The sequence below is a fragment of the Calidris pugnax genome, unplaced genomic scaffold (assembly GCF_001431845.1).
Source record: "Calidris pugnax isolate Ruff unplaced genomic scaffold, ASM143184v1 scaffold38, whole genome shotgun sequence".
Classification (NCBI taxonomy): domain Eukaryota; kingdom Metazoa; phylum Chordata; class Aves; order Charadriiformes; family Scolopacidae; genus Calidris; species Calidris pugnax.
This window is the reverse complement of record NW_015090995.1, coordinates 3,239,198-3,266,223: the sequence shown is the minus strand read 5'-3', so window position 1 is coordinate 3,266,223 and position 27,026 is coordinate 3,239,198. Positions and strand designations below refer to the sequence as shown.

The 27,026-nt window shown below is 46.6% G+C and overlaps 1 protein-coding gene across 4 annotated transcripts; it reads left to right on the top strand.

The window, feature by feature from the left end:
• The first annotated feature begins 1,291 nt into the window (after positions 1 to 1,291).
• Positions 1,292 to 26,255, top strand: HEPH (hephaestin). 4 transcript variants are annotated; one of them, XM_014955298.1, is made up of 22 exons: positions 1,292 to 1,326; positions 1,555 to 1,609; positions 4,702 to 4,898; positions 7,153 to 7,397; positions 8,112 to 8,324; positions 8,862 to 9,041; positions 9,335 to 9,589; positions 10,167 to 10,335; positions 11,534 to 11,673; positions 13,261 to 13,392; positions 13,989 to 14,200; positions 15,807 to 15,957; positions 16,268 to 16,480; positions 17,294 to 17,504; positions 17,780 to 17,919; positions 18,539 to 18,670; positions 19,506 to 19,612; positions 20,457 to 20,682; positions 22,181 to 22,320; positions 22,707 to 22,869; positions 24,015 to 24,047; positions 25,112 to 26,255. In XM_014955298.1, the coding sequence occupies exons 3-22, from the start codon at positions 4,738 to 4,740 to the stop codon at positions 25,354 to 25,356; spliced, it is 3,468 nt and encodes a 1,155-aa protein (XP_014810784.1). In that variant the 5' UTR covers positions 1,292 to 1,326; positions 1,555 to 1,609; positions 4,702 to 4,737; the 3' UTR covers positions 25,357 to 26,255. The 4 variants fall into 4 exon arrangements, with proteins under 4 accessions (XP_014810784.1, XP_014810783.1, XP_014810785.1 ...); XM_014955297.1 differs by having other exon boundaries at positions 1,304 to 1,435; XM_014955300.1 differs by lacking the exons at positions 1,292 to 1,326; positions 1,555 to 1,609; positions 4,702 to 4,898 and having other exon boundaries at positions 7,264 to 7,397; positions 8,141 to 8,324.
• The last annotated feature ends 771 nt before the right edge of the window (positions 26,256 to 27,026 follow it).

Genomic DNA, 27,026 nt, shown 5'->3' with positions numbered 1-27,026 from the left:
TAAGGTGTTGCTCATAAATCAAGACCATAAATCGACAGAGATGGTTCCTATAAGAGGGAAGAGCAGAACACTGAGCAAAGGGAATTGTGAGCACTTCTGAGTACTCGGGACTGCAGTAAAAAGTCTGAATCCAAAAAAGGCAGTGACATGGAACACTGAATGAGGGATTTAAGTTTAGATCTTAATCCAAAGAAAAATCGTTCTAAAACCCCGCATATCCACAGCTCCTTTCCACAGGAAACATAAATATTGCCCAAGCACAATGGAATTCAGGCCACTAGAGGGCTTTTATCTCCCCGATCAGAGCTTGTCCAGTTCCTGACGAGATTCTTCCATTGTATGTACTATGTCACCACTAAAAATAACCAAGTAACATTGCAGAGTAACTACAAGTTCAGACAAGGCAACTCTGCCGTGACAAAGGGTAACTGTGACACACACAGTTTTCAGATTTAATCCTCTTCTCCAGTTCAAACTTCCCAAAACCCGGCAGCTCCCAAAACCCAGCTGTATCGTTTGATTGGGATGGGGCTTTGGGGCAAGCTGGTCCGGTGGGAGGTGTCCCTGGCCAGGGCAGGGGGTTGGAACTGGATGATCTTTAAGGTCCCTTCCAACCCAACCCAGTCTGTGATATTATGATTTCGCTGCTGATCACAAAGAGAACAAAAATACTATGTTTCTTTTCATCTCTGTCGTTGGAAAGGCCAAACTTCTGGATTAAAAAAAACAACAAAAAACAAACAAACAAACAAAAAAGTGGGGGAAAATCCTACGGATTTAAAAATGCCCAGGGACAAAAATAAACACCACGTTTGTGTCAGATGTCAGACTAATCTGTGGACGTTTGCAGTGCCCTACGCCCGAAGCCACGCCGGACCAACCGGGCCCGCCTTCCTAATCTCAGGAAGAAAAATCAAATTAATCAAAGTTAATTACTTCTTCAAGCGCTTTTCCTGCCCAGCGTCACCGCTTGGAGCCCATTACGGGCAGTTCAGAGTTTTTAAGGCTCCGCTGTGCGGTACCGGGTGCCTTGGAGTCTCCAATGCGTGGTCCCTGCGCAGGCAGCAGCATCCCCCGCACCGGGGGTACCGGATACCGGGGGTACCGGGGGTACCGGGGGTACCGGCGGGGCGGCAGCGCGCTCCTTAGCCCCGCCCTCCTCCTGGCCCCGCCCCGCCGGCGAGCGTGACTCTTGTTGTGCTCCCGGGGGAGCGCGGCGCGCGGCCCCCCGTGACATCACCGGGCGGCTTTAAAGGGACCGCCCCCTCCCCACCGCCCCCGCCGGCCTCCCCGGGGACCGGGACGGCACCGCGCCCCGCCCGGCAGGTAGGTGCCGGTGCCCACGTGCCGTAGCTCCCGGGGTTCGCATCACGGGGTGGGGGCGCGACCCCTTCACCCCTAACCCCAGGCTGTGGGGGTACCGAGCCCGGTACCGGTAGGTACGGCGGTCCGGTGGGGCTCCGCCGCCCGGGTTCCGCGGGGCCGGGCCTGAGGCGGGAGGCGAGGCAGCGCCCCTCTTTACAGCCCAGACTTTGTCCCCTCGTCACTCTGCAGGCTCCCGCCGCCGGAGATGTCTCCCCGCTGACGGTCCGGCCCCGCGTCCTGCCAAGTAAGGGGTGACACGGTTTCCTTCCTTCCTTCTTTCTTTAGCACTTGTTTGACTTTCCCCTCTCTTTCTCGGGCAGTGGTTTCTCCGCGGGCAGGTGTCGGGAAAGAACCCCCTCTTTTTGGTAAACCCAAAGTTGGTTACCGACCGAGTAGACTGAAAACTTAATTTTCCTCTTCATTCCCAATTCCTGGACTATTGTGCAAAGGGAAGTCCTGGGCGTAAAGATTCTGCTATAAAACAGCAAGATTCAGGGTTGAACGTAATACAGAGTTTGTTGGTTTTATTTTTTTTCTTTAACCAAGGTGTGTATTTCAAAGAAAAATTAACTTTTTTGAAAAGAATTTGTAGTTGTCGGTTTCCTTCACCTTGCCCTGGTAGAGTGACTAAATGGCAATTTGTCACCGTAAAGGGAATGTGAGACCGGACTCAGCCGGTCCTGCTGAATCTCCACTGAGTCCTCCTGCTTTGCTAGTTCTGAAAATTGCCCCAGAGGTACGTGCAAAGTCACGTTCAAACTCCAGCCCGAGGTCCTCAGCCTCAGTGAGGCTGTCCCAAAGACTTTGTCCTTGAGGTTGTATGTTTTTTTCAAGGCCAGAGCACGTTCGTGAAGCATTTAGATTGCCCTGGCTTCTGGTTGAGTCTGGTTTCTCTGGTAAATACCCTGCTGCTGCGGTGCGGAGCTTTTGGGGTGGTGAGTGGGGGCTCTGCCATGGGGAAATAGTGGGTTGGCAGTGTGAGGCAGTTTGCCTCACACTGGGTTGCCTTGGGAGGCAGTTTTCACAACCAGCCTTAAGAATGGCATTTAGATTGCCCTGGCTTCTGGTTGAGTCTGGTTTCTCTGGTAAATACCCTGCCGCTGCAGTGCGGAGCTTTGGGGTGGTGAGTGGGGGCTCTGCCACGGAGAAATAGTGGGTTGACAGCGTGAGGATGTGCCTTGGGAGGCAGTTCTAAGAGCTTTAAGAGCTGCTGTTCCTCCTTGTGTAAAGTCCAAGCTTTGCCCTTTCCTAAGATTTGATACTGCTTGCAAAAAAACTACTAGTGTGAGAGGACACAAAGATTAGACCCCACTGACTGCTCGCTCCTCCGGGACGGTTGCCCCACACATCGGACATGCTTTCCCCGGAAAGCTGCTCCTCTGTACTTTGACCCGTGATGACAAGAAGGCCACTTCTTTGGCTGAGTCCAAAGCATCTCCTTGCCCTTCCCAGCAGGGTGTGTGCCGACAGGAGGAGAGGTTTCGGGCTGAGCACTGGCTGTGTCTTTCCACATTGCTGTCCCCACTGCCTTTTGTTGTTTGTTACGGGGGGTGTGCGTGTGTGAAGCCACAGGGGTACAGCTTTCCAAGCTCCTCTTTATTGGCACGGTGGGTGAGACAGTGTGGGTGCTTCACTTGGAGCAGCAATTGCAGAGAATGAGGTTGGTGAAGTTGATGGACAGTGTGTAGCAAGTCCTCTGCCATCATCCCTCCTCTGCCATCACCACGGGGAAGGGGCTGTTCTGTACCCAAGGACATGCTTTCCCCGGAAAGCTGCTCCTCTGTACTTTGACCCGTGATGACAAGAAGGCCACTTCTTTGGCTGAGTCCAAAGCATCTCCTTGCCCTTCCCAGCAGGGTGTGTGCCGACAGGAGGAGAGGTTTCGGGCTGAGCACTGGCTGTGTCTTTCCACATTGCTGTCCCCACTGCCTTTTGTTGTTTGTTACGGGGGGTGTGCGTGTGTGAAGCCACAGGGGTACAGCTTTCCAAGCTCCTCTTTATTGGCACGGTGGGTGAGACAGTGTGGGTGCTTCACTTGGAGCAGCAATTGCAGAGAATGAGGTTGGTGAAGTTGATGGACAGTGTGTAGCAAGTCCTCTGCCATCAGCATCCCTCCTCTGCCATCACCACAGGGAAGGGGCTGTTCTGTACCCGAGTTTCTTCAGGTCCTTCACCAGGACCTTCTGAAGGGCTTGCTGCTGGAGCAGAGCTATACCGTGTTGATGGATCACAAATATCTCAGATGTAGAGATCCCTGCAACCTCCTTTTGAGAAAGGAGGGAAAGAAGGTACTTTCCAAGATGAGAGTTGCTTTCTCACAAGTTCTCAATTTAATGACAGTTTAGAATCAGTAACAGCATGTCTGGAAATCAGAAATTGGGCTTGGAAGTGAATAAGTATCCAGTCTGTCGTCATGTACTGGGGTTGAATCCCACATATTGGGCATCAGATTTCTCAGCTTCCCTGGGAAAGCTGTTGTGGTGTGATGCCATCTCAGCTGAAATCTTACTGAGAATCCGGCTTTGCTGCAAATAAACCTGACATGTTCATGTTGCTGTTACCAAAGATGGAGGGGAATAATGACACGGGGAAAATATTTAATGGAGCTAAACTAGGCAAAAAGCCTCGTGCAGCCCACTTGAGGTGCAGTCTCTGGAGACAGAGAACCGCTCCTTAAGAGCAATCTTTAAAGAAGTTAAAATTCTACTTCACAGTGACTAAATCATACATCCTCTAGTGGTTTGGTAGAATAGACAGATCTTGGCAATGATTTAAAATACAAATACACTTGCTCAGTATTATTTTCCTGGTCTTTGTATGTCATCCTGAAAGGTAATTTGGGCCATCAGAGGTGGTGGAAAAAACAGTCACTTAAAATTACCCTTTCTGCTCAGGACCCTCTTGCCTTGAGATACTTTTGAATCCATGAGCTGAGTAACTACATTTTCTGCTAAAGTAGTGCTTGCTGTGAATCTGTTTACCTCATGTCCTTCTGTGTGAAACCTTACCGAATTAGTGGTATCTTCCCAACATTATGGAACGAGGCATTTGGAAGAATACTCTGCAGACAAGAAAAAGGTTAATCAAGCTGTCATGAGAGAAGCATGTTTGGTATTGGCGACTGATTAGCAAGGCATAATCTCCATTCACCTTTTGTGTTAATTTTGTTATGTGTGTGACTTCCCTATCTCAGAACACATGGATGTTTGAATAATGATCCCAACAGGACTTCCACCTGATTTCTTCATACCCTCTCAGAATGTCCAGTGCCTTCAAACCATGTGGTCATGTTCTACTTCTGCTTCATTACGTTTCTTTTCTTTTCCTCCCAAATAGGTGTAACCTTCAAAAGAGCCTTCACTTCAGGCTACAATGGGATTGCTTTGGTTGTTGCTGCTTTACATCTACGTGCTGTCACCCACGTTTGCTGAAGGTGTCACCCGAGTCTATTACCTGGGGATCCGTGAGGTGGACTGGAACTATGCTCCAACAGGAAAGAACGTTCTCGCTAACCAAAGCATTGCACATAACCCGTATGTTTAATTCTATAAGAATTTAGTCTGGTGCTGGTTTAAAATAGTAATGCTATGAGTAATGTCGTGCAAGTACTCTGGGGCATCTAAGCAAGCAAGAGACACGATATGGTAGATGTCTGATCTTTATGAGCTTAATGGTTAACTCATTTTATCGTAGGAACAGAGGAACTGTATCAGTGGGGAAAAAGAATGGTCAGTTTAATGGAGCATCCAGTGCCCCTACGCTAGAGGGAAGTACAAACACTCTTTAATAATGGACAGATTGTGCAATATTCTGCCCTGGGGTTTCATTTTCCTTAGTTCCAGCTGGTGATCAGCTTGTGTATCCTGAGGCATGATGACTTTTCACCTTGATGAAAATGACTTCACAGAGCTGCCTTGTTTTCCTTTAGATGGAATTTCAGGCCTCAGATTTAATGGAACTTCCTGCATGAAATTTTAGGGGTTGTTTGAAAAATGGTTTTGTTTTTGATGCAAAAGTAAATCTGGAAACTGCAGTAATTACTTTGAGTCACTACAAAAACAGGGTTTGTTTTTAGTTTTCAGAACACCAAACCATTTTATTTGGTGGTTTTTTTGTTTGGTGGGTTGTTCTTGTTGGCTTTGGTGTTTTGTTTGGTTTTTTTTTTGACATAGCTTTCCACAGCTTTTTAAAGGCACTTGTGGCTTCCCCCTCTCCATTTTTTATGTCAAATAACCTGTATTTCTTCATCTGCTCTCAGCCATTTACCCCTCCATAATAAATAACATTGGGTTTATACATATCTTTCAGAAACAGCACAGTGGGAATAAGAGGGGTTCACAGGAAAACATCAGTTTGTCAGTTTAGTGTGGAAAAAAATCTCTGTTCTTTGGAGATGTTGAATAGACTAAACTTATTTCACAGAAAAGGAAACCGTCCAAAATTCAGGTTTAATAAAGATATTAATGCAAACTCCTGCAGTGATAATGAATGCAGTAGTTTTGTTTGCTTTCTCTCATAATAGATGAAGAGAAGGAAATTAAATTCAAGGCCATTAAACTTAAAAGCAATTTAAAAACACTTCTGTCATTGCAAACAATTAGCTAATGGGCCTTATTTCTACAGTGATTGCAGAAAGCAAATTGCTAGCAGTAAGAAAGGGATGTGATATTGATACAGATTATAGAGGTAGTAAAATGCTTGAAGGATTTTTTTGTTGGCAAGAAATGGACTATGTAGGGGAGAAAAAGAGGCAGATCTGCAAAATGAAGTAGGAATCATCTGTAAGCTCTTTGCTAACAGTGGCTGCAGGGATGACTTCAAAGGGATGGGCTGTAGATTGTGTAGCTGGAGCCCAGCCCTTCACAATTTTGAATGACAAGGGCAATGTTTAATGGTTTGGTCTCAACTGTTCATCCTCTGGAGACACACATTAGAGCGTGCGTGTGTTTCAGGGCTGCTTCTATTACTGCAGGGTAATTGATACTAAGGTGTAAGTGAGGGGAGGAACCTCAGCTCTCATTTAGGCCTGTTCCACTAATACCTGAACCATGATTCATCTCTTATCTACTAAGAATTATCCATACACTCATTGCAAATATAATCCTGAGTTGAACTTTAGTACCTGGATGAGTTTTTTAACTCTGGAAGGTGATTACATACTGGGCATGTACCTCCCTGACTTGCCTGCCATTCTACAAGTAATTCAGAATCTGTTTAGTAGAAAATCATCTTTTAGACTGTGAATTTTGGCCAAAGAGCTCGCTCAGGAGATACTTTTTTCACCTCCTCTTGTGATTTAGCTACAAATGACAGAAAGGCATTGTAATGAGTGGGAAGCACCATCGTTCCCATTCCTTGTTTGCACTTCACAGTTCAGAGGTACACTTTGTGTCCCTTTGTGAAGAACTGGGGACGAGGCCGTGGTCATGTATGACAGCAGGCATCTGACTGTACTTGTGTGGCCATGGTGCCAGGCTCTCCAGCTGTTCCTGTGCTGATATCTGCTTTCTAAGCATGTGGAACACAACAGGGGACGAGTCCAATGGCCAGTGCTGCCTATTTCTCAAGCAGGCTGTGCTAGTCCTGTCACAGCAGTCAGGTGTGGGAGGAGGAAGCTCACAGATGGCTTAGGGCATGCTAGGTTAGAGCACAGGTGATCCTCTGTAACTCTGTAAAACTTCTGGGCCATTGGGAAAGTTGTGTTTAGTCATCAATCTACTGTGTTATCAACCACCTGTTTTATATCGAGCATGACTCATGGTGCCTTTCCCTTTCTGAATTTAACAGCAAGGCCTCAGAGTTTCTCCAGCCTGGCAAAGACCGAGTGGGAAGCACATACAAGAAATCTGTCTATAAGCAATACACGGACTCCACATACACCACTGAGGTTCCCAAACCTGGCTGGCTGGGGTTCCTTGGGCCCATCATCCGAGCAGAAGTCGGGGATACCATTAAAGTACACCTAAAAAACTTTGCTAGTCGGCCGTATACAATCCATCCTCACGGTGTTTTCTACGAAAAGGACTCTGAAGGTAAATGAGCCACTGCCATAAAAAGGAGGCAGATTTTTCTCACTGGGAATTTAGGAGTATGCACTGAGGAGAGATGTCTGTAAAGCCACAGACTAGGTTAACCCAAAGCTATATTGCTGCAAAGCAACTGCACTTAGGTGATTAGTGAAGTCACCTGATGTTGAGTTAGCAGGTTTGTGGGTCTGGGAGTGGTTTCCTGACCTGGGCATTACAGTACCCAGCCCAGATTTCCTGATTTTAGAAGAATCTCCAGAGCTTGCTAGTGGGAGAGTGGTGCAGAAGGAAAAGACCTCTTTACGTTATGTGAAGTGCTGTAGTATAAGAGCCATGAACTTCAGGGAGTTCACAAGAATGACAAAGTACAAGACCAAAGAACTGCTATTTGAAGCAGCCCTGGAGATTGTAGAGGGACTGACTGTGGCACGTTGCGGAGTTGAAGGCAAAGTAGCAATAGGTAGAATGGGGATCATCTTTCTGACTCTGTGCTGACCTGTTTACTGGGCAAGTTGCCTTACAATACCTCTGTGCCTCAGTTTCTCTTTGATACAATGATGATTAAACACTATTTCAGCCTTAGGATGGTGAGTCTGGCTTTGAAATCTGCTGCCCAAGTATATATGTGCAACTCTGAATGAGAGCAGCTAGATATAAGGCTACATGTGTGGACATCTCTGCTCTTCTTGAATAGATGTTGTGATTACTCAATTGTTCTAGGATCCCTGTATCCCGATATGTCCCCCCAGGATCAGAAGAAGGATGATGCTGTTTCCCCAGGAGGGAATTACACCTATACTTGGACTGTCCCTGAAGATCACAGCCCAACGGCTGATGACCCAAACTGCTTGACCTGGATCTACCACTCACATATTGATGCACCAAAGGACATTGCATCTGGATTAATTGGGCCATTACTTACATGCAGAAAAGGTAAAGACTCCAAGAGAAAGCAGCTAAGGGCTGCAGTTTCATACTATGAAGGTTTTGTGGTGACTTGAAGCTTCATGGGAAAACGCAGCATGACTGGAGTAGACAGTACCAATGTTCTAGCTGGGTTCTGGTCAGTACGTTGTCTCTGTCCTTTAGTGGCTGAGCAGGTGAGCTTGTAGGCCTCTTGATCTGAGCCAGCTGGTTGAATCCATGTTAGAAGTAGGAATCTTGTCCAAGACCTGGTGTGTGTATTTAGAAAGATGGGGACTGGTTTCAGAGGAATAAGAACACTGATGGTGTTGCAGTTCAGCCATGCAGTGGCAGAGGTTCTTGGGAATGAGAAATGTGTTAGCAGGGATATATTAGAAAAGAGTGAGCTTGCTAGAACTCTGTAATGAGCTGTGCCAGGATGCTGGGGAAAGCATCTGTCCCTCATTTGTGTGATAAGAGTTACTCTTCTATTGATGTTTTAATCCCTTGGCTGATGTCTGCTTTTCTGCCTGGGTGAGTATTCACTCATCTTTTCTTTCACCCTAGGAATACTGACTGGCAATTCCCAAAGGCGCCAGGATGTGGATGTTGATTTCTTTCTGATGTTCAGTGTGGTGGATGAGAACCTCAGCTGGTACCTGGATGAGAACATAGCATTATTCTGTGCAGATCCAGGCTCTGTAGACAAAGAAGATGAGGAATTTCAGGAGAGTAACAAAATGCATGGTTAGTGTCACTTTTGTGAAGCAAGGGACTTTGCCCAGACACTCCAGGGTTGTCAGTATTCTGGTATTCTGAAGTGTTACTTTGATTTAATCTCTGACTTGAGCAAACCCTTAATTGTTTTGAGATTTTTGAATATACTTCATGTTAGGAATCACTTGTGGAGCTGGGCTTTCCAGAAGAAGAGGAGGATGAGTTCTGGTTAGGTCCATCCTCCAAAGATGTCTGTACTGTGACCTGCTGGCAAAAGCACTGAAGGCCCTTTTTCTGATTTTTGAATTTCCTTGGTTTTGCAGCAATTAATGGTTATGTGTTTGGGAACCTCCCTGAGCTGACGATGTGTGCTGGGGATTATGTTTCGTGGCACCTCTTCGGGATGGGCAATGAAATTGATGTCCATACAGCCTACTTCCATGGAGAAACGCTCAATATTCGAGGCCATAGGTCAGATGTGGCCAGTCTCTTCCCAGCCACTTTTGTTACAGCAGATATGATCCCCAGTAACCCTGGGAGATGGCTACTGAGCTGCCAGATCAATGATCACATACAAGGTAAGGCAGAGCATGGAGTATGTCCTGCATGCTGTAGCCTCCCTTTTTATTCCCAGTGTAGTCCCGTGGTGCCCAGTGTGGTAGGGGACAGTGCCTTGGGCAGCATTCCCTCTCAAAATGTCCCTAGATGAATGGAGTGTTTCCTTGTTTTGTATAAATTGGGGTGGATTGATTATTAATGTGCAGGCCAGACTTACTGGGGATGACTTAGACCATTGTTTGATGTTCACCTTGATCAGTAGTGAAGATTGAGTTTGGTACAGCTGAAAGCTCAGATGAGGCAGTGCCTTTAGAGCTCTAGTCCCTATAATTGGCATTTACATGGTGTGGCTGACGATGGCAGGAGGCTCTATTTGCTCTCTGTCCATACTTCCATAGCATCCAATATCTAAGGTGAGAAGCTCTGTTCACCAACTCAAAAGACTCCTTGCTTTCGGAACCACCTAATCACCTCCTTCCAGCCATGTGCCTTTTGGGATGGCAGAGGAGGAATGGCCAGTTCATGGTAGGAAGGTGGGACTGTGTTCACTGCCTGAGAGGGGTTAAGAATGTGTGTCCTCCACCATTTCTTGGACAGCTGGGATGGGGGCACTCTATGAAGTCCGGCCCTGTTCTCAGCAAGCTCTGGCATCCAGCCTGGGAGGGAGAGTTCGGAAATACTACATAGCTGCAAAGGAAGTGCAGTGGAACTATGGACCTTCAGGGCGCGACCAAAGCAGTGGGAAACAGCTGACTGAGGCAGGCAGGTAAGCAAGAGGCTGAAGGGCAAGGGCAGCATTTGGGGGGTCTCTGGGCTGTGTTGGGGAGGCTGCTGAGGAAAACGTGGAATTTCTTTCTTACCAAAATCCATGCCTTCAATTCATGGGAAGGCAGATCACCCCATCTGGAGCCATAGGTTGCTGTAGCTAGACTGTACTGGGACCAGTACTAGGTTGACATGCTTATCCACAGACTCCAGGAGTTCTAGTTTATGTAGAACGTAAGCTGCCACATGTCTCTGGGCTTTGTTTCTCCTTGCTGCGCCTGACCTAGGAGCAGATCCCGATATTTGATCAACTATTAAGAAAGCACATCTTTCAGCAGACACAGGGTGGCAGAGCTGGCCTGCAGCTTTGCCTCAGTGTAGCCGCGCTGCAGCGAGCGATTTCTAGGAAATCAAACGTGGTGACCTCGATGACAGCCTTGTGTCCCACATGTCAGGCGGTGGTGATAGCAGTTGGTGAGTTGGTGCCCCGTTCAGGCTCTGGCTAACCGAAACAAAGACATTCCTCCCCCTCCACTCCCTTCCCTGGGAAGCTGTTGGAGAGGATATGCCTCTTTGAGATGGAGAAGTAGAAACGTAGAGCCGTTAATGATTTACCCAAAGCCACGCAGCAACTCTCTTACAGACCTTAGCACTGAAACCTCCTGAGACCTGTGAGCTGGCCTTGTAGCGAAGCTGACTCTCCTGCAAGGCATGTTACGTGTCTGTGTGTTTGGAGAGGGTGGTGGCAGCAGAAATAAATCTCTCTTTGCAGCAGTTGTGTGGTGGTTTGGTGCTTTGCTTTCTTTTTTTCTTTTCAATTATGATTACAGTTTTCCCCTGTCCTCTGAAGAACTCGATGTTTTAGCGCTGCCTTTCCATTTACTGCACTGCTGTTTTGTTCCTTGCCATCTTGCACATCAGCTCTAGAGATGCTGTTCAGACCTGTGCCATCGAACCCAGCAGTTTCAGCTGGGAGAGGGCTGTGAGCCAGAGGTGCTCCCTGAACCTGGAGGAGTCTGTAGGACAAAAAAAACTTCACAGAGACAAGCTGTGCTTGTTCCAAACCAGAGATGCTGTCCTTGTCTGAAAAGCTGCTTGATTTGGAGACGCGGCTGGCATTGCCATGGGGACGTGGGAGGGAGCAGAAGAATAGGACTGATTTTCATAGAAATGACCTGACATTTGCTTTTTGCCTTTAGCCCTGCTGAGCAGTTTTTCAAGCGTAGCCCCAACCGAATTGGGGGAGTCTACTGGAAGGCGAAATATGTGGAATACACTGATGAGACCTTCCGTGAGGAAAAGCAGCAATCGGAGGAAGAGCAACACCTTGGGATACTCGGTAGGAATCATCCAGCAACACAAATCCTCTTTCAGTGCCAGCGAGAACCATGCTGGTGTCGGGAGTACCAGTGGGCTGTAACTGTCCTCTCATTCTGTGGTGCAGAGAGTGGCACAGAGGAGGTGTTTCACAGCAGTTACTCCTAAGAAAGATGGGGACAGACCAAGAACGTGGAGTGATAGAATAGACAGAACCACTTTTCTGCCAGGGCAGTCTTCAGAGATTAGTAGTAAAGGCTGAGGGACAGTATTTGTAACTAGAGTAAAACAGGTCACAGTAATAGCTCCAGGTTATGTGGTTTTGACTGAGCATCTTCAAGGTGCTCCAAACCCCATGTTCTCATGGAAAGCTGCTTTCTCCCAAGTGGATGCTTTCTCTCTTATAACCAGGTAACAGTAAGAGTGGTGAATAAACTTGAGGGAAGAAAACAGGGAGTCTGCAGGGGTAAATGAATCGTGCAGGAAGGCTGAGAGTACAGGGTAGAAGCACACAGGTGTGGTCCAATTTCCTGCATCAGCAGTGACTAATAATCTAATGACACCTGAAATTAGCCAATGCAATCCCAGCAGAGGCCACAGAAGGAATGAGCGCATGGAGTAAATTACAGATCTGGGAGTGGGAGAGAATAGCGAAGAGAGGCAAAAAAAAAAAAAAAAAAGCAGCTGAATGAAACTTAAATGGTGGAGTTCTGCATGGAAGGAGAAATGCAGTGTAACTGTCAGGAGCTGGCAGGGTCTTGCTAGACCTTGGAAACCAGGGGCAAATAAAGGGCTTAGCATGACCACCAACAGCCACCTTCCTATAGAAAGACAAGTGACTGAGGGAAAACCTGGATATATATGACTTTGTAGGAAGATATTACAGGTATTTTCTACTGGTAAACTAAAAACAGTGAAGGATTGATGAAAATTCCTGATCAGATAAACAAGTGACATCTGCAGGGGGCTCATTTGAATTGGCTGATTGAAACAAACTTGGTAACTAAGCACGTGGAGACACATAGAGATGTGCACATCGAGGCACGGGTCTCTGCCGGGCAGCAACCTGGCTTTCCTCATGCTCTCCTGTGGCTGTCAGGAGTGGTCTGTGGACCCAGGGGTCTACAGGCTGGTGGGAACTGATAGGCATATTAAAGACTCATGGTTTCTTTCTAGCTGGCTGGGGCCATGGCTCACAGAGACAGTGGTGGGCTTAGAGCATCTCGTACCTCTCTTTACACACCAGACCTCAAGCCTAAGACACCCATCTTAGAAGGCTGAGAGGGCCTTATGTAGGTGGGCGAGAGATTACAGGCCTTTCCTGAGGGTGTTTCAGCACGTTTGGCCATTTTGTTACTCTATCTGTGAATGCCTGAAGCCTATTTTCTGAGTTCTTTTGCAGACCCAAAATGTTTTCAGACAGTCCTCATCAGCCCCCTGCTCTTGCTGTCAGGGCTGAACAGCTTTAGTGGTGCTCAATGCATTGGGTCATCCACCCTTCTTTATCTTCTCCCCTCAGCCTAGGTGAAAGGTGGCCCTGGCTTCTTTGGTTTGCCCGGTCACCTGGGGCATTGCAACATTGCTGACATTCTCTCTGCTATTTGTGTAGGTCCGGTGATCAAAGCTGAAGTTGGAGACACCATCCTGGTGACATTTGTTAACAAAGCCTCCTGGCCTTTCAGCATCCAGCCTCATGGAGTGTCCTATGGGAAGGCGTGGGAAGGAATGCGGTACCATGATGGTTTGTGGCTCCCTTTTCTTGAGCAATTTGATGTTGATGAAGGTGGTGGAGCTCCACAGCCCATAGAGTTTCTGCAGCCGGGAAAGACTACATGTCCTACAGGGTGATAGCCAGCCTGGTCCTTTGAGCCTTCCTGAGGCCTCATTGAAAGAGACTTTCCACTGAACTGGTGCCCAGGGAGGGTACCAGAGGGTGTGCAGTTCCAGAGGTGCTATTTTTCAGATGAAAACTGTAAACCAAAGCTCAGACCATTTCTGGCTGTTTGAGACACTGAGCAGAGGAATGTGCCTTGTGCACTCCAGCTTAGATAACCACATGCTTCCAAAATTCATCTCCCTGGATGCAGCAGGACCTGCTTCATCATTTCCCATTGCCAGGCCCATCTCTGCTGTGGTACCAGCAGGAATTTCTATGGTACTGAGAGTAGGTCCCCCATTTGCCTTATGAACACACCCACATCATGCCTCAGAGATGCTGAGTATGAGTGACATGAATGAAGTGAAGCCCAGTACGAGTGTAGCTGGTGAGAAGATGTAACCAAGTTTGTACAGGGACCTTGGGAATAACTGTGCCAATCTCTTTTTTTTTTTTTAAAGGGCTGTTCCAGAGTGGGGTCTCTGTTGAACCGTTGCGCAACTTTACATACCGGTGGACCGTGCCGAAGCACGTCGGGCCTACGTCCAGCGACCCTCCCTGCCTCACCTGGATGTACAGCTCGGCCGTGAACCCCGTCAAAGACCCCAGTTCGGGCTTAGTAGGGCCTCTGCTCATCTGCAAGCCAGGCACTTTGGATGAGAACAACAAACAGGTAAAAGGAGTTTTCCTGCCACACTTTTATCCTAGTAGAGAAAGGAAACACCAGCGAAATATTAAGGAAATGTAACGGAAACAAGCGTACAACAGTGTGAGTCGAATCAAAGCCACGGGGCAGGGTAACACTGGGACAGCTGGTGCCCGGGTCCCATGTAGGAATTGCTGATGTTCCCAAGGGCTGCCCTTGAAATGGCTTCTGGGCTCTGCTTTAAAATTCAGGCAGACTTGGCTGAACAGCAGCACCTTGGATGTGACTCTATAGGTAACTTCTGTCCTGAGACTCGCACAGCAGGCTGCTTTGAGGCATGTGGAATATTCATTGCAGTCTCGGAAACGTTGAAAAGACATTTTCCCTTATTTATAGGTGGTGTGCTTGAGTGATATAATGCTTTGAGATTAGGGTGAGCCTTATTTCTTCTGCCAGATCAGTTCATTTTCAAGCAGGTCTGCCTATACAAAAGCATGTGAAAATCTATGTTAGTCTTTATGCTTTTGATGAAAGAGAGGTGAAATCTGAAGGGAGACCAAACCTTCCTCTTGGAATTTCACTCAGGGGTAGTCTACTCATGGCAGCAAGCCTAGGAAAAAACAGTAGATTAATATACTGGGGAAGTGCAAGACAGATTAGCAGAGCCTTATTGTGAAAAAACCAGGAGGCAGCAGAAAAACAATCTCCTGCCATGCTGCTTGCTTTGTGGTGTAGATCAGGGAAGGGCTGACAAGCCTGAAAACAGCTGCCACAAGAGCCTCCCTCGAGGGGTTTGCTTTCTCTCTGCTTTCGGTGGTGGCACGATGAGGCTAAATTAGGAGTGCAGAAGAGATCAGTCTGTTTACCCGGGGTGGAAATGTGAATCTTCTGCGCAGAGAGGATCGCAGCCCACTATGTGAAGGAGCTGTGATAGTGATGAAACATTTGCAGGCATCAAAAGAGTGTAAACAAAACAGAGAGAGACTTGTTCAGAAAGGTGAGATGGAAAAATCACCTGAGGCAGCAGTTCTGGCTCCACAATCTTAAGCAGCCTTCTAATGATTGCTTAATTGGGAAAGGTGCAGGGCTTCTTCCTGGGTACCGTTGAGGAATCCGACAGCTTAACGAGAATCTGAGCAACACTAGAGATGTCCTTTTAGTGAGGAAAGGCACCATGCTTGGGAATTAATTTCTTATTAGAACTAATATTTTCAAGGATTTAAGGTAATAAAAAAAAAATCCCCAATCCAGGCCTGTGGTAGGAGAAAGGAGGGTGGAACATAGTCATCAGCCTGCGTGGAGGGCTGGGCTCTGATCTCAGGTCTGATTTGGACAGGCAATGAAACCTACACCTAAACGTATGGGTGGTGGGGGAAGGAGGCAATGACTTCATATCCGTGGCTGAATTTTGATCCCTTTACTCCTGTGAAATATTATGGAAAAACCACAGGTGGTGCCTCTTGTGGAACAAGAGGAACATTCAACATGAGTAAAGGGATGGAGCCCTGTCTCTTGGTGAGCCAAGTTTTAGGTTAAAAGGGAACATGAGAGTCAGGCAAAACAGCTTAAACTGTAAGGACAGTTAATTGGTGCATTTTAAAAATTAACAGCCATCATTATGGTTATATCTTAGAAAGGGATCGACAAAGAGTTTTACCTTCTCTTCAGTGTGTTTGATGAGAACCTCAGCTGGTATTTAAATGCAAACATAAAGTACTACTTGAGAACGGAAGAGTCTTCTGTGGAAAAGGACGATGGCTTCAAGGAATCGAACAGGATGCATGGTACGGCCTGATGCTGTTCTGCGTGCAGCGGGAGCGAACCTCCAAAACATGGGGTGGTGCTCCCTGAAAGACTGAGCTGGGAGGCTGAAGTAGCTGTGTTAGATTGGCCTAAAATCAAGTGAGGCCAGAAGCAGTGGGTGGGACATGAGACAAGAAGCGTGGCTGTCTCAGGAAGGATATCCTGAGAGTATTCTGAATTACAAGCAAGCTACGTTTTCACTGGCAGACCTGCCCTGTCAAAATGTCCAAACAATATGAATCTCTTGGCCAGTATCTACCTGCAGAGAGTTAATTGTTTTCTCCTTTGCAGCCATCAATGGACTTATGTTCGGTAACTTGCCTGTGCTGAAGGTGTGTGAAGGAGACAATGTGTCCTGGCACCTTCTGGGCTTGGGCAGTGAAGCAGATGTACACGGAGCTGTGTTTCAAGGGAACACCGTGCAGATAAATGGGATGAGGAGAGATTCAACCAGTCTGTTCCCCCACACGTTTGCTACTGCTTTCATGCAACCTGATAACAAGGGTAAGTGCCTGCACATCTAACTTAGCAGCAGGAAAAGTCTTCTGTTGTGATATTTGGTCTTGTGGCTGATTATATAGCACAGTGTAAACTCTTATGGGGTGAGCTGTGCTTTACATCCTGTTTGGTCCCATTTTTGAGGCTACAGCTCTTGTCTTTGTATCTGATTCTGGAGAAGAACAAGAGCCACAGCATCTTGTCCCGTGTTGCCCCAGACTGATTCTCTAGGCTGTCCCTCCCTATTAAGTATTTGTAGTAACAACCCCTATGGACACTGCTGCCTGTGACCCACAGAAACATGCAAACATGTTGGTCAGAATAAAGTAGCAGGGAGTTGTCAGAGCTTAATTCTCCTGTTCCATGGCTTGCAGAGATTTCACGTTTCTGACAGACCCCAGTCTTCCCAGTTTGCAGGTCAGGCACATAATACTGTGTCTCGTTCATACAATGTGATGGCCTCATCTGCGAGTTGTCTCCTCCCCTTTGGCATTCCCAGGCTAAATCTTTTACTTAACCAGCCTCTCAGCAGTCGTAGCACAGCTATGTCGCTTCATTGGTCTCTTCACATCTAACAAGCTGGTTATTGTGTAAGAAAGCCTCCTGAGATGATTTTTGTGCAGGACTTTGTTGTGCCATTCCTGCTTGGTTTCTCTAACAACCCCTTTTAATCCCGGCCTGTGGCAACCAAGCTCCCTAAACAAACACACAGATACACACATACCGATGTCAGCCACGTCACAAGCTCTGCGTGGGAAGCAGCTGTTTCCTGGGATCTTTGGAAGTAGCTGATTTCCTTGTTTGTGCTGCCTCCCTCAGGGATTTTTGAGATATACTGCCAGACGAGCAATCACTACCAGGCTGGGATGAGGGAGCGCTACTCCGTTTCCAAGTGTGGAAAGAAAGATCCTGCTCCTGCTGCTCAGTACAGAGGGGTGCGGACGTACTACATCGTGGCAGAGGAGGTGGAGTGGGACTACGCGCCTGACCGAAGCTGGGAGAGGGAAAGGCACAACCATTCTGCAGAGAGGTAGAACCCTTCTTCTGGGGAAGCCTTTGGCAAAGTGTCTCAGTAGACTTTGGTGAAGCCTGTTGGGTATCTTGGCCATCTTGTGGCATGGTGCATATGTCACTGGTGGTGGTGCTGCTGATGGGAGCTCCTGCCCCCTGCATCACTGCGCCCACCTTTGCAGCCAAAGCAGGTCTCTGGGCAGACCCATTCAACTAGTGAACCCCCTGTGGCAAGTTAGCTGTTTATTCCCGGTGAGTTTTGGGGTATCTCAGCACTCATTCTGCATTTCTCAGCTACGCCGATGTATTTTTGAGCAACGAGAATGGACTGCTCGGTTCCAAGTACAAGAAAGCAGTTTACAGGGAGTACACTGATGGGACCTTCCAGACCCCCAAGGCCAGGACAGACAGAGATGAACACCTAGGGATACTAGGTAAGGACATCACACAGCGATGGTGCTTGGACTCTAGAGCTTCAGCGACTAAGGGCTATAATCTGAAGGCCTCCTAGATATTTAGGCATCTGCTGTGTTATGAAGTGAGGAGAAATTCAGACTGTCTCCTGTCCAGGTCTGCCAGCTTTGGAGACAGTAGTAAAGAGGGTCCTGAACACAGGTTGTAATAGAGAAGACTGGGTTCTTGTCCCTGACTTTACATCAACTTACCTTTGTGTCTCAGGCAAAGTGTTTTTCACACTAAATCTCACAATGTCTTGATCATGCTCTGCTGCTGGTTTAAAAAAGTATGGTAAGACATTATAAGATTTAGCCTAGCATTATTCAGAAATAAAGCCTTAGTTGTACTGGGCACACTTAAAATACATAACAACCTTAATTTTCCTTATTGTGAAATTCATTCTGGTTTCCTAACGCTTGCTTGAATTGGGGCTGACCTGCAATTCTCTTTTTGTGGGTTAGAGAAGAGGGAGGGGAACATCATAAACATTATAAGGGAATATCTCTGGGGAGATGATGATGGGGAAGAAGTGGGAATATCCTCAGGAGACAAGTTGACATTTTTTTGCGAGTCTGAATACATTCTTCCTACTTCAAGGTCCTTTTCTGTGGGCGGAAGTGGGCGATATTCTGAATATTGTGTTTAAGAACAACGCCTCACGGCCCTACTCTATTCATGCACACGGGGTGCTGGAAAGGGAGACGGGACAGCCGCAAGTAGCAAACCCTGGTAAGTCACTGTGGTCTCCAGACATATTCCTGTACTGGGCCTACAAAGGTAATTTTAGCCTGTAACTTCACTGGTTGTCTTAAGGAGGCTTAGATATACTTATTTTCTTATGGTAGAGAACTGGAATTGAACAGTGGTCTTCCAGGTTCACTGGAGTTTAGTGATATCACTTGGGAGTAGCAGTCCTGGGAGCTCATATTCTGCTCTGACTTCTAGGATAAGTGTAGCACAAACTTCTCTGTGTGCAGCCTCATCCCTCACACTGAGTGTGGTCTGTCTGGCAAAAGGTGATGGTGGTCACAGCTCAGTCAGTCCCTGTTAGCCCTGGGCTAATGGCCCATGAAGGGGGAAGCCTGCCCCACTTCTTTGGGACCTGTACTTTTTGTGATGTGCACAATAGTATGAAATAGGACAAATGCATAATTGCTTGCAAGGACACTGACTGAAGTCACCAATTTGTTTCATGGTCCAAATGCCAGTTTGCATAATTTTTGGTCACCTTCAACTTGCACTGGCTGTCTAAGCAACAAACAGGCTTTCAGTTGGGACCTGTCTTTCTCAAATGCATTGCTAATGTCCAAAGTAGTAACTTTAAGAAGGAATTTGAATGAGCATCATAAATATACTTCAAGAAGAGGAAAGATCATCTCAAGCTCCATCTGTACTGAAGAGAGGAGGTGGAATTTCCTTGGTCAGGTCTGGTCTCAAAAAATCAGAACTGAATTTGCCCTTTGGAGACAGGATCATCTTTTTGTTTTGAAGGATTACATGCTGCTGAGCAAACTGGCGAGTGAGTGTATGACCCTGATGTTAATGGTGCTTCTCTGTCACTCAGGTGACATTGTGACGTACCGATGGGAAGTTCCCGAGAGATCTGGTCCAGGGCCAAATGATTCAGCCTGTGTTCCTTGGATCTACTACTCCAGGGTGGACCCAGTAAAGGTAAAATAAAAGTTAGAACCAGAAAAGCACAGTTAGACCAATTTGTTACCCACTCTAGAAAACAATGAGCTGGATACAATTTGAAGATTGGCCCAGCTGAGAGGCAGAAGGACCACCTGGTGACCTAGAATCATAGAATGGTTAGAGTTGGAAGGAACCTTGAAGATCATTGAGTTCTAACCCCCCTGCCATGAGCAGGGACACCTCCTACTAGACTGGGTAAGACTGGTCCAGCATTCTCCCGGGAGATTAAGTTCTCCAAATTTGTCCTTATGTTTTTCCTAAGACAAACCTTCATAAAACAATTCCACTGTCTTCTTGACACTAGCCTGCCTTCAGTTATTTGCAGGATATGAGAATGTAGAACACCCCCCACTAAGTCATAGTTTCTATTAGAGACAGCCATAGGGCTAATCCAGAAAGGCAAAAATTGTCCAGAATTAGGCTCCATGGAAAAGGAGGAAGACTTGAGCATTGCTAGGATCAATTGTCATAGCACTGATTTCACTGGAGGATCCTGCAACAAACTGTCTCATTCAACCCAGAGATCATTGCCTTTTAATCTCAAGTTGCAGATGTTTTTGCAGCCACAGAGTGGAGAATATTTTGATACTATTCATATTTATGACTTTTGGATTTGCATTCGTAAGAGCACATATAGTCTTCTGTTCTTGTGTTTCGGTAGCTGATTTTCACCAACAAGAGCACTTAAACTGTAGCACCATTTGTTTTAAGTGGGGTCATGCAGGGAACAGAAAGTATGGTTGCTGAAAGGCAAAGAACTGCATAAAAAAGAGGCTGAGAAGATCCTTGCCTCAAAGGCTTTTTCCTTCATTCTGATTAGGATATGTACAGCGGTCTGATTGGACCCCTGAAGATCTGCCGGAGAGGGACACTACACTCTGATGGGATCAGGAAGGATGTAAAGAGGGAGTTTGCTCTACTCTTCCTGGTTTTTGATGAAAATCAGTCCTGGTACTTGGAGGAGAACGTGGAACGTTACAGTAAAGGAAATCGGAATGAGATCAACCTGCTGGATGACAAATTTGTGGAAAGCAACAAAATGCATGGTAAGGCCTGTTAGGCACCTGAGCGCCCATTGCTATCTGTGCACAGTTGATGTTGACTCTGCAACCTCTATAAGTAGTCAGTCACCCAAAACCTGACTCCTAATGAATGCCCTCATCCTTTTCCAAACCTGACTCCTAATGAATGCCCTCATCCTTTTCCATTGTCAGTGGCACGGACAGAATTAAACTGTCTGTTGGTCTCACTATTGCAGCACAGACACGGCACAAATCTTTGATCTACAACAAAGGCTAATCATTATGGCTCTCCTTGTCAGGAGGCAAAGATATGGGGCAGAGAGGTCAATCTCCGATGTGTGGAGTGACTTGGAACAGGAAAGAAAATCAAATGTGAAATTAACTTGTCAGACTAATTTCATTCCGTTCATCTTGGCACCATTAGAATATGTTAGATTTGAAAATTGATTGATTCAGCTTTGTTGTCGCTGCAGTACATGGCTCAGTTGTTTTAGCTGATTACCAAAAAGCTATTTATACCATAGCAGGATGAAAACATTTTCTAAATTAACATGTTATTTGTGATAGTTTTTCTCCACATCTTGTGTGGATCTCTCTAAAGTATTCTTAGCAAAACGAGTCCCTTGGCAGCTGTGGAGATAAGAATAGTGAAGAGTTGCATTATGTGTACTGTCCTTACTACTGGTTTTGTACAGGTGATATAAAGCATCTCCAAATACACATGTCCGTTGTTATAATTAACTCAATATTGTAGCTAGCAAAAGCAACTCCCTGAAGCTGGATGCTTGTTTTGGGCTACAGAAAGTGCCTGTGGCAGACCTGGGAGTAAAACACCAGAGTTCCTGCCCTCAGATCATGTCTCTTTCCATCTTATTCCTTCTGTTATCATCTGAGCATTCAGCTTGCTCATTGTTTCGGTTCCTTTCCTGCAAAATAGTATTCTTTCTGGCTAATTATGAAGTATTCCTTCTGCTAATTATGAAATAAAGTCCTGTCATGTGGTGATTTTACAAGTGATCAGCACGTAGTGTGTGCAGCCAGCACGAGACACGGAAGGACAGGGTTGCCCTCTGGCAGGGTTTACCTGTTTTCACTGTACAGGAAGTAAATTGTTCAGATATGTGTGTGTAGATATATGTATGTATTTTCCTATCATTGGACTAAGGTGGCTGTTTTTACACGTCTTGACTTCTAGAAACACCCACCTCTGCTGGCTGACTGCAGGTTCTCAGCAAGAGGTAGTTTTTGAGGTTTATTTGAGCTGAGCTACAGCATGGCCTTGGATGCAAGTCATTTTACTTTTCCTATCTGCTAACAGATAGGAAAAGTAGTTGAGCTGGAGAGAGACCGCCAGACTTTTGGGGGACTGTCATATGGAAGACACTAACTGCTGATGCACTGGTTGCTGTATGAGCTTTGTAACATCTAACTGGCCCTGCATGTTCTTCCTCTGAGATGGTTCAGCATCTCTACCATTTCAATAACGGCTTTTTCTGCTCTCTGTATGTTGTTTACTGCACAGCCATCAATGGGAGGCTCTATGCAAACTTGCCTGGGCTGACCATGTACCAGGGTGAGTGGGTGAACTGGTACCTGCTGGGAATGGGTCAGGAGATTGATATCCACACAGTCCATTTTCATGCCGAGACCTTCATATACAAGGTAAGAATATCCTGCTGGTGATAAAAGCAGAGACTGACCACCAGTATCATCACTTTTGCTTGAGTCTGGTGGACTTGAACTTCTTGAATGACTTCACAGCAACTTCACCCAACTAGGAAAGGGATGTGAATTTTACACATCCAGGTCTGGCTCACTGAGCCTCTGTATTGTGCCGATGTGTCTAACAACCCTTCTTAGGATTAGGCATTACCAGATGGTGTTTGCTTTCCCAGATACAGCCATGGAGTGGCTCTTTGAAATTTTTTCTTGAGCTTTTAAATACTGTAATAGCAGTGTCACTGGAGATCGCTCCAGTGCTACAGAATTTGCATTCTGAAAAGATGCACAAGGGGCTGCAGGCTGACAGCGTCCTTTCCCTTTGACAGAATGGCAAAAGCTACAGAGCAGATGTTGTGGATCTGTTCCCTGGGACCTTTGAAATGGTGGAAATGTTGGTTGGGAACCCTGGGACATGGCTGCTTCACTGTCATGTGTCTGATCATATCCATGCTGGTATGGAGATACTCTTCACAGTCTTGCCCGGATCAGGTAAGGAATTATCACTGATTGTTACTGTAAAACATCTAACAGCACTTTCTGCTACTGCTGCCAAATTCTGAGTGTTTGCATCACACTTACAACTCTTTTACATACCATAAACAGCCTGTTAATTGAGCAGATAATTACTTAAGTACTATTAATTTAAGATGTTGCCTTTTGACTATGGTAATACCTGCAGCTGGAATTAATAACAAATTGGTTTCTGGGGTTTATATTGCCTACATTATTATTATGAGTTTTATTTTAGTTTGTGTCTGAGAAGCAATGTCCAGCCATCAGCCAGTGGTTGTTCTTACTGTGAATATTACCTGTAATCTAAATGCACATCCTAAGGCTTCTCATTTCACCAGGAAACAGTGGAAAGTGACACTCTGTAGTGGGTTTGGCTGCGATGGAGTTCATTTTCTTCATAGCAGCCCACAGGGTGCTGTGTTTTAGATTTGTTACCAAAACAGAGTTGATAACACACCGATGTTTTAGTTGTTGGTGTTTGCACAGCATCAAGGTCTTCTCTGTTTCTCACTCAGTAGGGTGGGGTGTGCAAGAGGCAGGGAAAGGACAGTTGACCCAAATTGACCGAGGGATATTCCATGCCCTGTAACATCATGGTCAGCAATAAAAATGGGGGTTTTTCCAAAGTAGCTGTTGCTCAGGGACTGGCTGTACATCAGTCTGCTGGTGGCAAGTGATTGCTTTTGTATCATTTGAGGTTTTTTGGTTGTATTTTTTTCACCTATTAAACTATCTTTATTTCAACCCACAAGTGGGTGTTGTTTTTGTTTTTTTTTTCCTCGCTTTTGCCCTTCCTGTTCCCTCCCTCATTCTGCTGTGGGGTGAGTGAGCAACCCTGCCAGCCAGGGTTGAGCCCACCTCACCCTCAGAGACTTTGATTTTGCTTTTCTTTCAAAGGCCATAAATGGTTGTGCGGCAGCAGCTCTGCTTTTGAAGCAGGTAGTACAAAACCAATCTTGGTGTGATGTGGAGAGGGAAAACATTGGCAGGAGGAAAGAAAACCTGCAAGCCCTGGAAAACCATGCTGGTCCTGGATCTGTTCCTTGCCAAACGTGCTGAGTTTGGGACGCTCTATCCTTTCAGCCCTACACTTTCTCACCTTCTTTTTTGTTTCTTTTCAGAGGCAGTGCCTGAAGTTGTCAACTACGATGCAGGTACGGTGTATGTTGCACTCCTAAATTCTGTCTGTGTGTGAGGCAGAGGAGGAAGGGAGATCTCCGATCCGCACAGAGATTTGAGTCTGGAGGAGGAGAAGGGAGAGGAGGAGGAGGAGCATGAGCACCACTTGCAGCCTCTCCCCTCTCAGGCTGGGCAGCCTGTTAGTCTGAGGCCTGGCTGCTGATGGATAACAGGGAGGGTTCTGGGCTGTCTGTCCTCCAAATGTCTGTGCTGTGCTGATAAAACATAAGGAAGTTGAGCTTGTTAGACTTGTTGACCACGTTAGCTGGAAAAGTTTAGTGGCCTCGCATCCTGTTGTACTTGCTGTGCGTGGATTCATCTCCAGAGGAGAGTGCAAGCTTAGAAACTGGCAGAGATTCAAAGGGTTTTAAAGTGCGTGGATTCATCTCCAGAGGAGAGTGCAAGCTTAGAAACTGGCAGAGATTCAAAGGGTGTCGCAGGGAGGGTGTCGCAAAGGAGATGATTTTCCTTATCCCTTTCAATCAAATCCCAAGAGGCACCTTAGATTAGTTGTCATCCCTTCTTGAGCTGTTAACGACTACGTGGTTTAGGGAATTTTCAGAGTCACCATTACTAGCTGAAGGGACTGAGTCAGCATGCAAACAACCACATCTGCCTTCTCTGCTCTTCCCCCAAGAAAAGAACCTAAGCACGTGCCCTGGGTCTTTCAAGTATTTTAAAGAACAGATGCGAGAAGAAATTTGGTTGAGCAGCACCAGGGAGAAGGGGGGTAGTTGATAAGGTCCCTTTAAAATTTTCTGGGGTGGAAGTCTGAATGGTTTGTGGTGGTGATTTATTTCCCTGTTTTTTCATCTTTCTCCATTTTTCAGCTGCTGTGAATAATCCAGCTGTGCTGATTTCAGAGCCAGCTCAGACCAGCTGAAAACATAGCCATCTACCTACAACTCTTCAGTCTTTCTCTACTGATATTTCAGTCCTTTCCTTTCCAATAATGTTTTCCTCACTCGAAATGGGCCTAAGGAAGAGGAGTAGGAAATTTCTGGCTCTCATTGGAACTCTCTTTTTGTTTGTCTCTCAGAGTTGCCACCTGAGGATGAGGATGAGTCCGACAAGATCAGGCTTTTTGGGGCTAAGTTGGCTCTAGGGCAGGTAGAGGCCGCGGTCATTGGTCTCGCCATTGCAGGAATGATACTATTCCTGGTCGTCATCTTCCTCCTGGGAGTGGTCATCTATCTCGAGAGACAAAAGAGGTTAAGACGCAATCGGAGGTCCATCCTGGATGACGGATTCAAACTCGTGTCTAAGAAGAATTCGGAGTTATAAAAGCCATGTACAAACTTCAGGCTGTGCGCTTGGAGCAGAGGCAGGATTGTTGTCCACGGCAAAGATTTTGGGGCATCATTTCACTTGTACACTGTACTTTACATGGTAAGGAGGGAAAGCTGGAACACTGACCTTTTCCTAAATCCTCCTCAGCGCTCTGTAAAGAAAAAAATCCATCCAGGAGAGATCCAAGGACTCTCTGAACTGACTGAAGACAAGTAACAAGAGTAAAAAGGTCCTTCTAAAATGCTTCTCTTCCCCAAGAGAGAGGAGATGCTTCCCCTATTTTCTTCTCTCCAGAACAACTCCACTTGGTCTTTCTCCACAGACTAGCTTAGGCCAGATTCCAGTCTTGCTCCATTGCTAGAGCTGAGCTGGGAATTGTCTCCCAAGAAACCGTGAGCCTTTAAACTAATTAATCTGAAGGAGGGGAGATAATCTTTTCATTTTTGTGAATCAAATAAGAATACAGAAGAGAAAATACTAATTTAGATTTGGATTGCTGGTCTTTTTTATTTTTGATGAGTAATTGGACAGATGCAAATTCAGGGCAGTACATGTCACAATGTTTGAGAGAGCTCCACAAGGACCATGACAACAGCTGTGCCTCACCATCTGCCTCGCTGTGACACATCCTTCTGCTCTCGGCACTCCGGGCAGCGTGCTTTGATATCAGGCATCCTGTGTCTCATGCTGGGAGAAGAAGCTTTCCCAAGAGCTGGAGAGCATCCTGGAGACTTCCCTGCCTCGTGATTCTGTGGGTCTGTGCGTGGGAAGGGCTGTCCTTTGGCACTGCTGCAGCTCCTTGTGCAACAGGGTCAGGGATGCTGTGATGTTCTGTGATCCGGTTCGCGCTCTTTCTTTCAAATACATTTCAATGAAGTTATCTCCAGAGTTGAGCTGTTGCTGTGTCACTGCTGTGAGCCCAGCCAAAGGCTCAGTCCTGTGGGAGCTGCCTGGGGCAGAAAAAGTCATGGAGTGCTTCCCCTGTGGTGGTGCAAGGGCGGTTTTGGCCAGGCAAATGTGACAACGGTGAAAAAGGAGAAAGCTAAAGTGCTGGTGGAGTTTAGCAGCGTGGAGAAAATAAGGTGCAGTCTGTGGAGCCTGAAGTGCAGCCAGAGCTAAGGGAGTGCCTGCTATAATGAGAAGTTGTACTAAGGGGACCTTTGCCTTTTCGATAGCTCAGAATTGTAGGTGTTAGAGGTGGAGAGGCCTGTCCTGATACGTAAATGCTCATGGGACACTGCTGTCTACTGAACCCTCTGTGCCTAGTGACAGTCCCCAGCAGGAGAGAAGCTGGGTGCTTGGGGGAGCCTGCTTGGAGCCAGGAGGGGACAGGGACCTGGTGGCTTTGGGTTGGGGTCAGGCACCTCCTGGTGCCTGCTTCCTTCACTCCAGAAGCCTGGGGGTGGGTGGGGTGGCCCATGACTAACCCCAGAGCTTGGTAGCCCACCCTGCGGGTGGTGGTAGCCACCGTCCAGCAGCAGCCGTGCCCACACACATCACCCCGTCACATATCCCTGCATGTCAAATACCAAGTGGTTCCCTGTAAAACATCTATATTCCTGGCTCACCGACCAAATCCCCATTATCTAAATGGATGCAGGTTAGTGCTTACATATTTCTGTCCCTGGTTTGAAATTGGAAAGGGTACAAAAGAAATCCTTTCT

Coding starts and splice junctions, on each gene's coding strand:
- HEPH (XM_014955298.1), top strand. CDS start 4,738: ATGGGATTGCTTTGGTTGTTGCTGCTTTACATCTACGTGCTGTCACCC. Junction 20,683..22,180: donor GGAAAGCAACAAAATGCATG/GTAAGGCCTGTT, acceptor TTTACTGCACAG/CCATCAATGGGAGGCTCTAT. Junction 22,321..22,706: donor CCGAGACCTTCATATACAAG/GTAAGAATATCC, acceptor TCCCTTTGACAG/AATGGCAAAAGCTACAGAGC.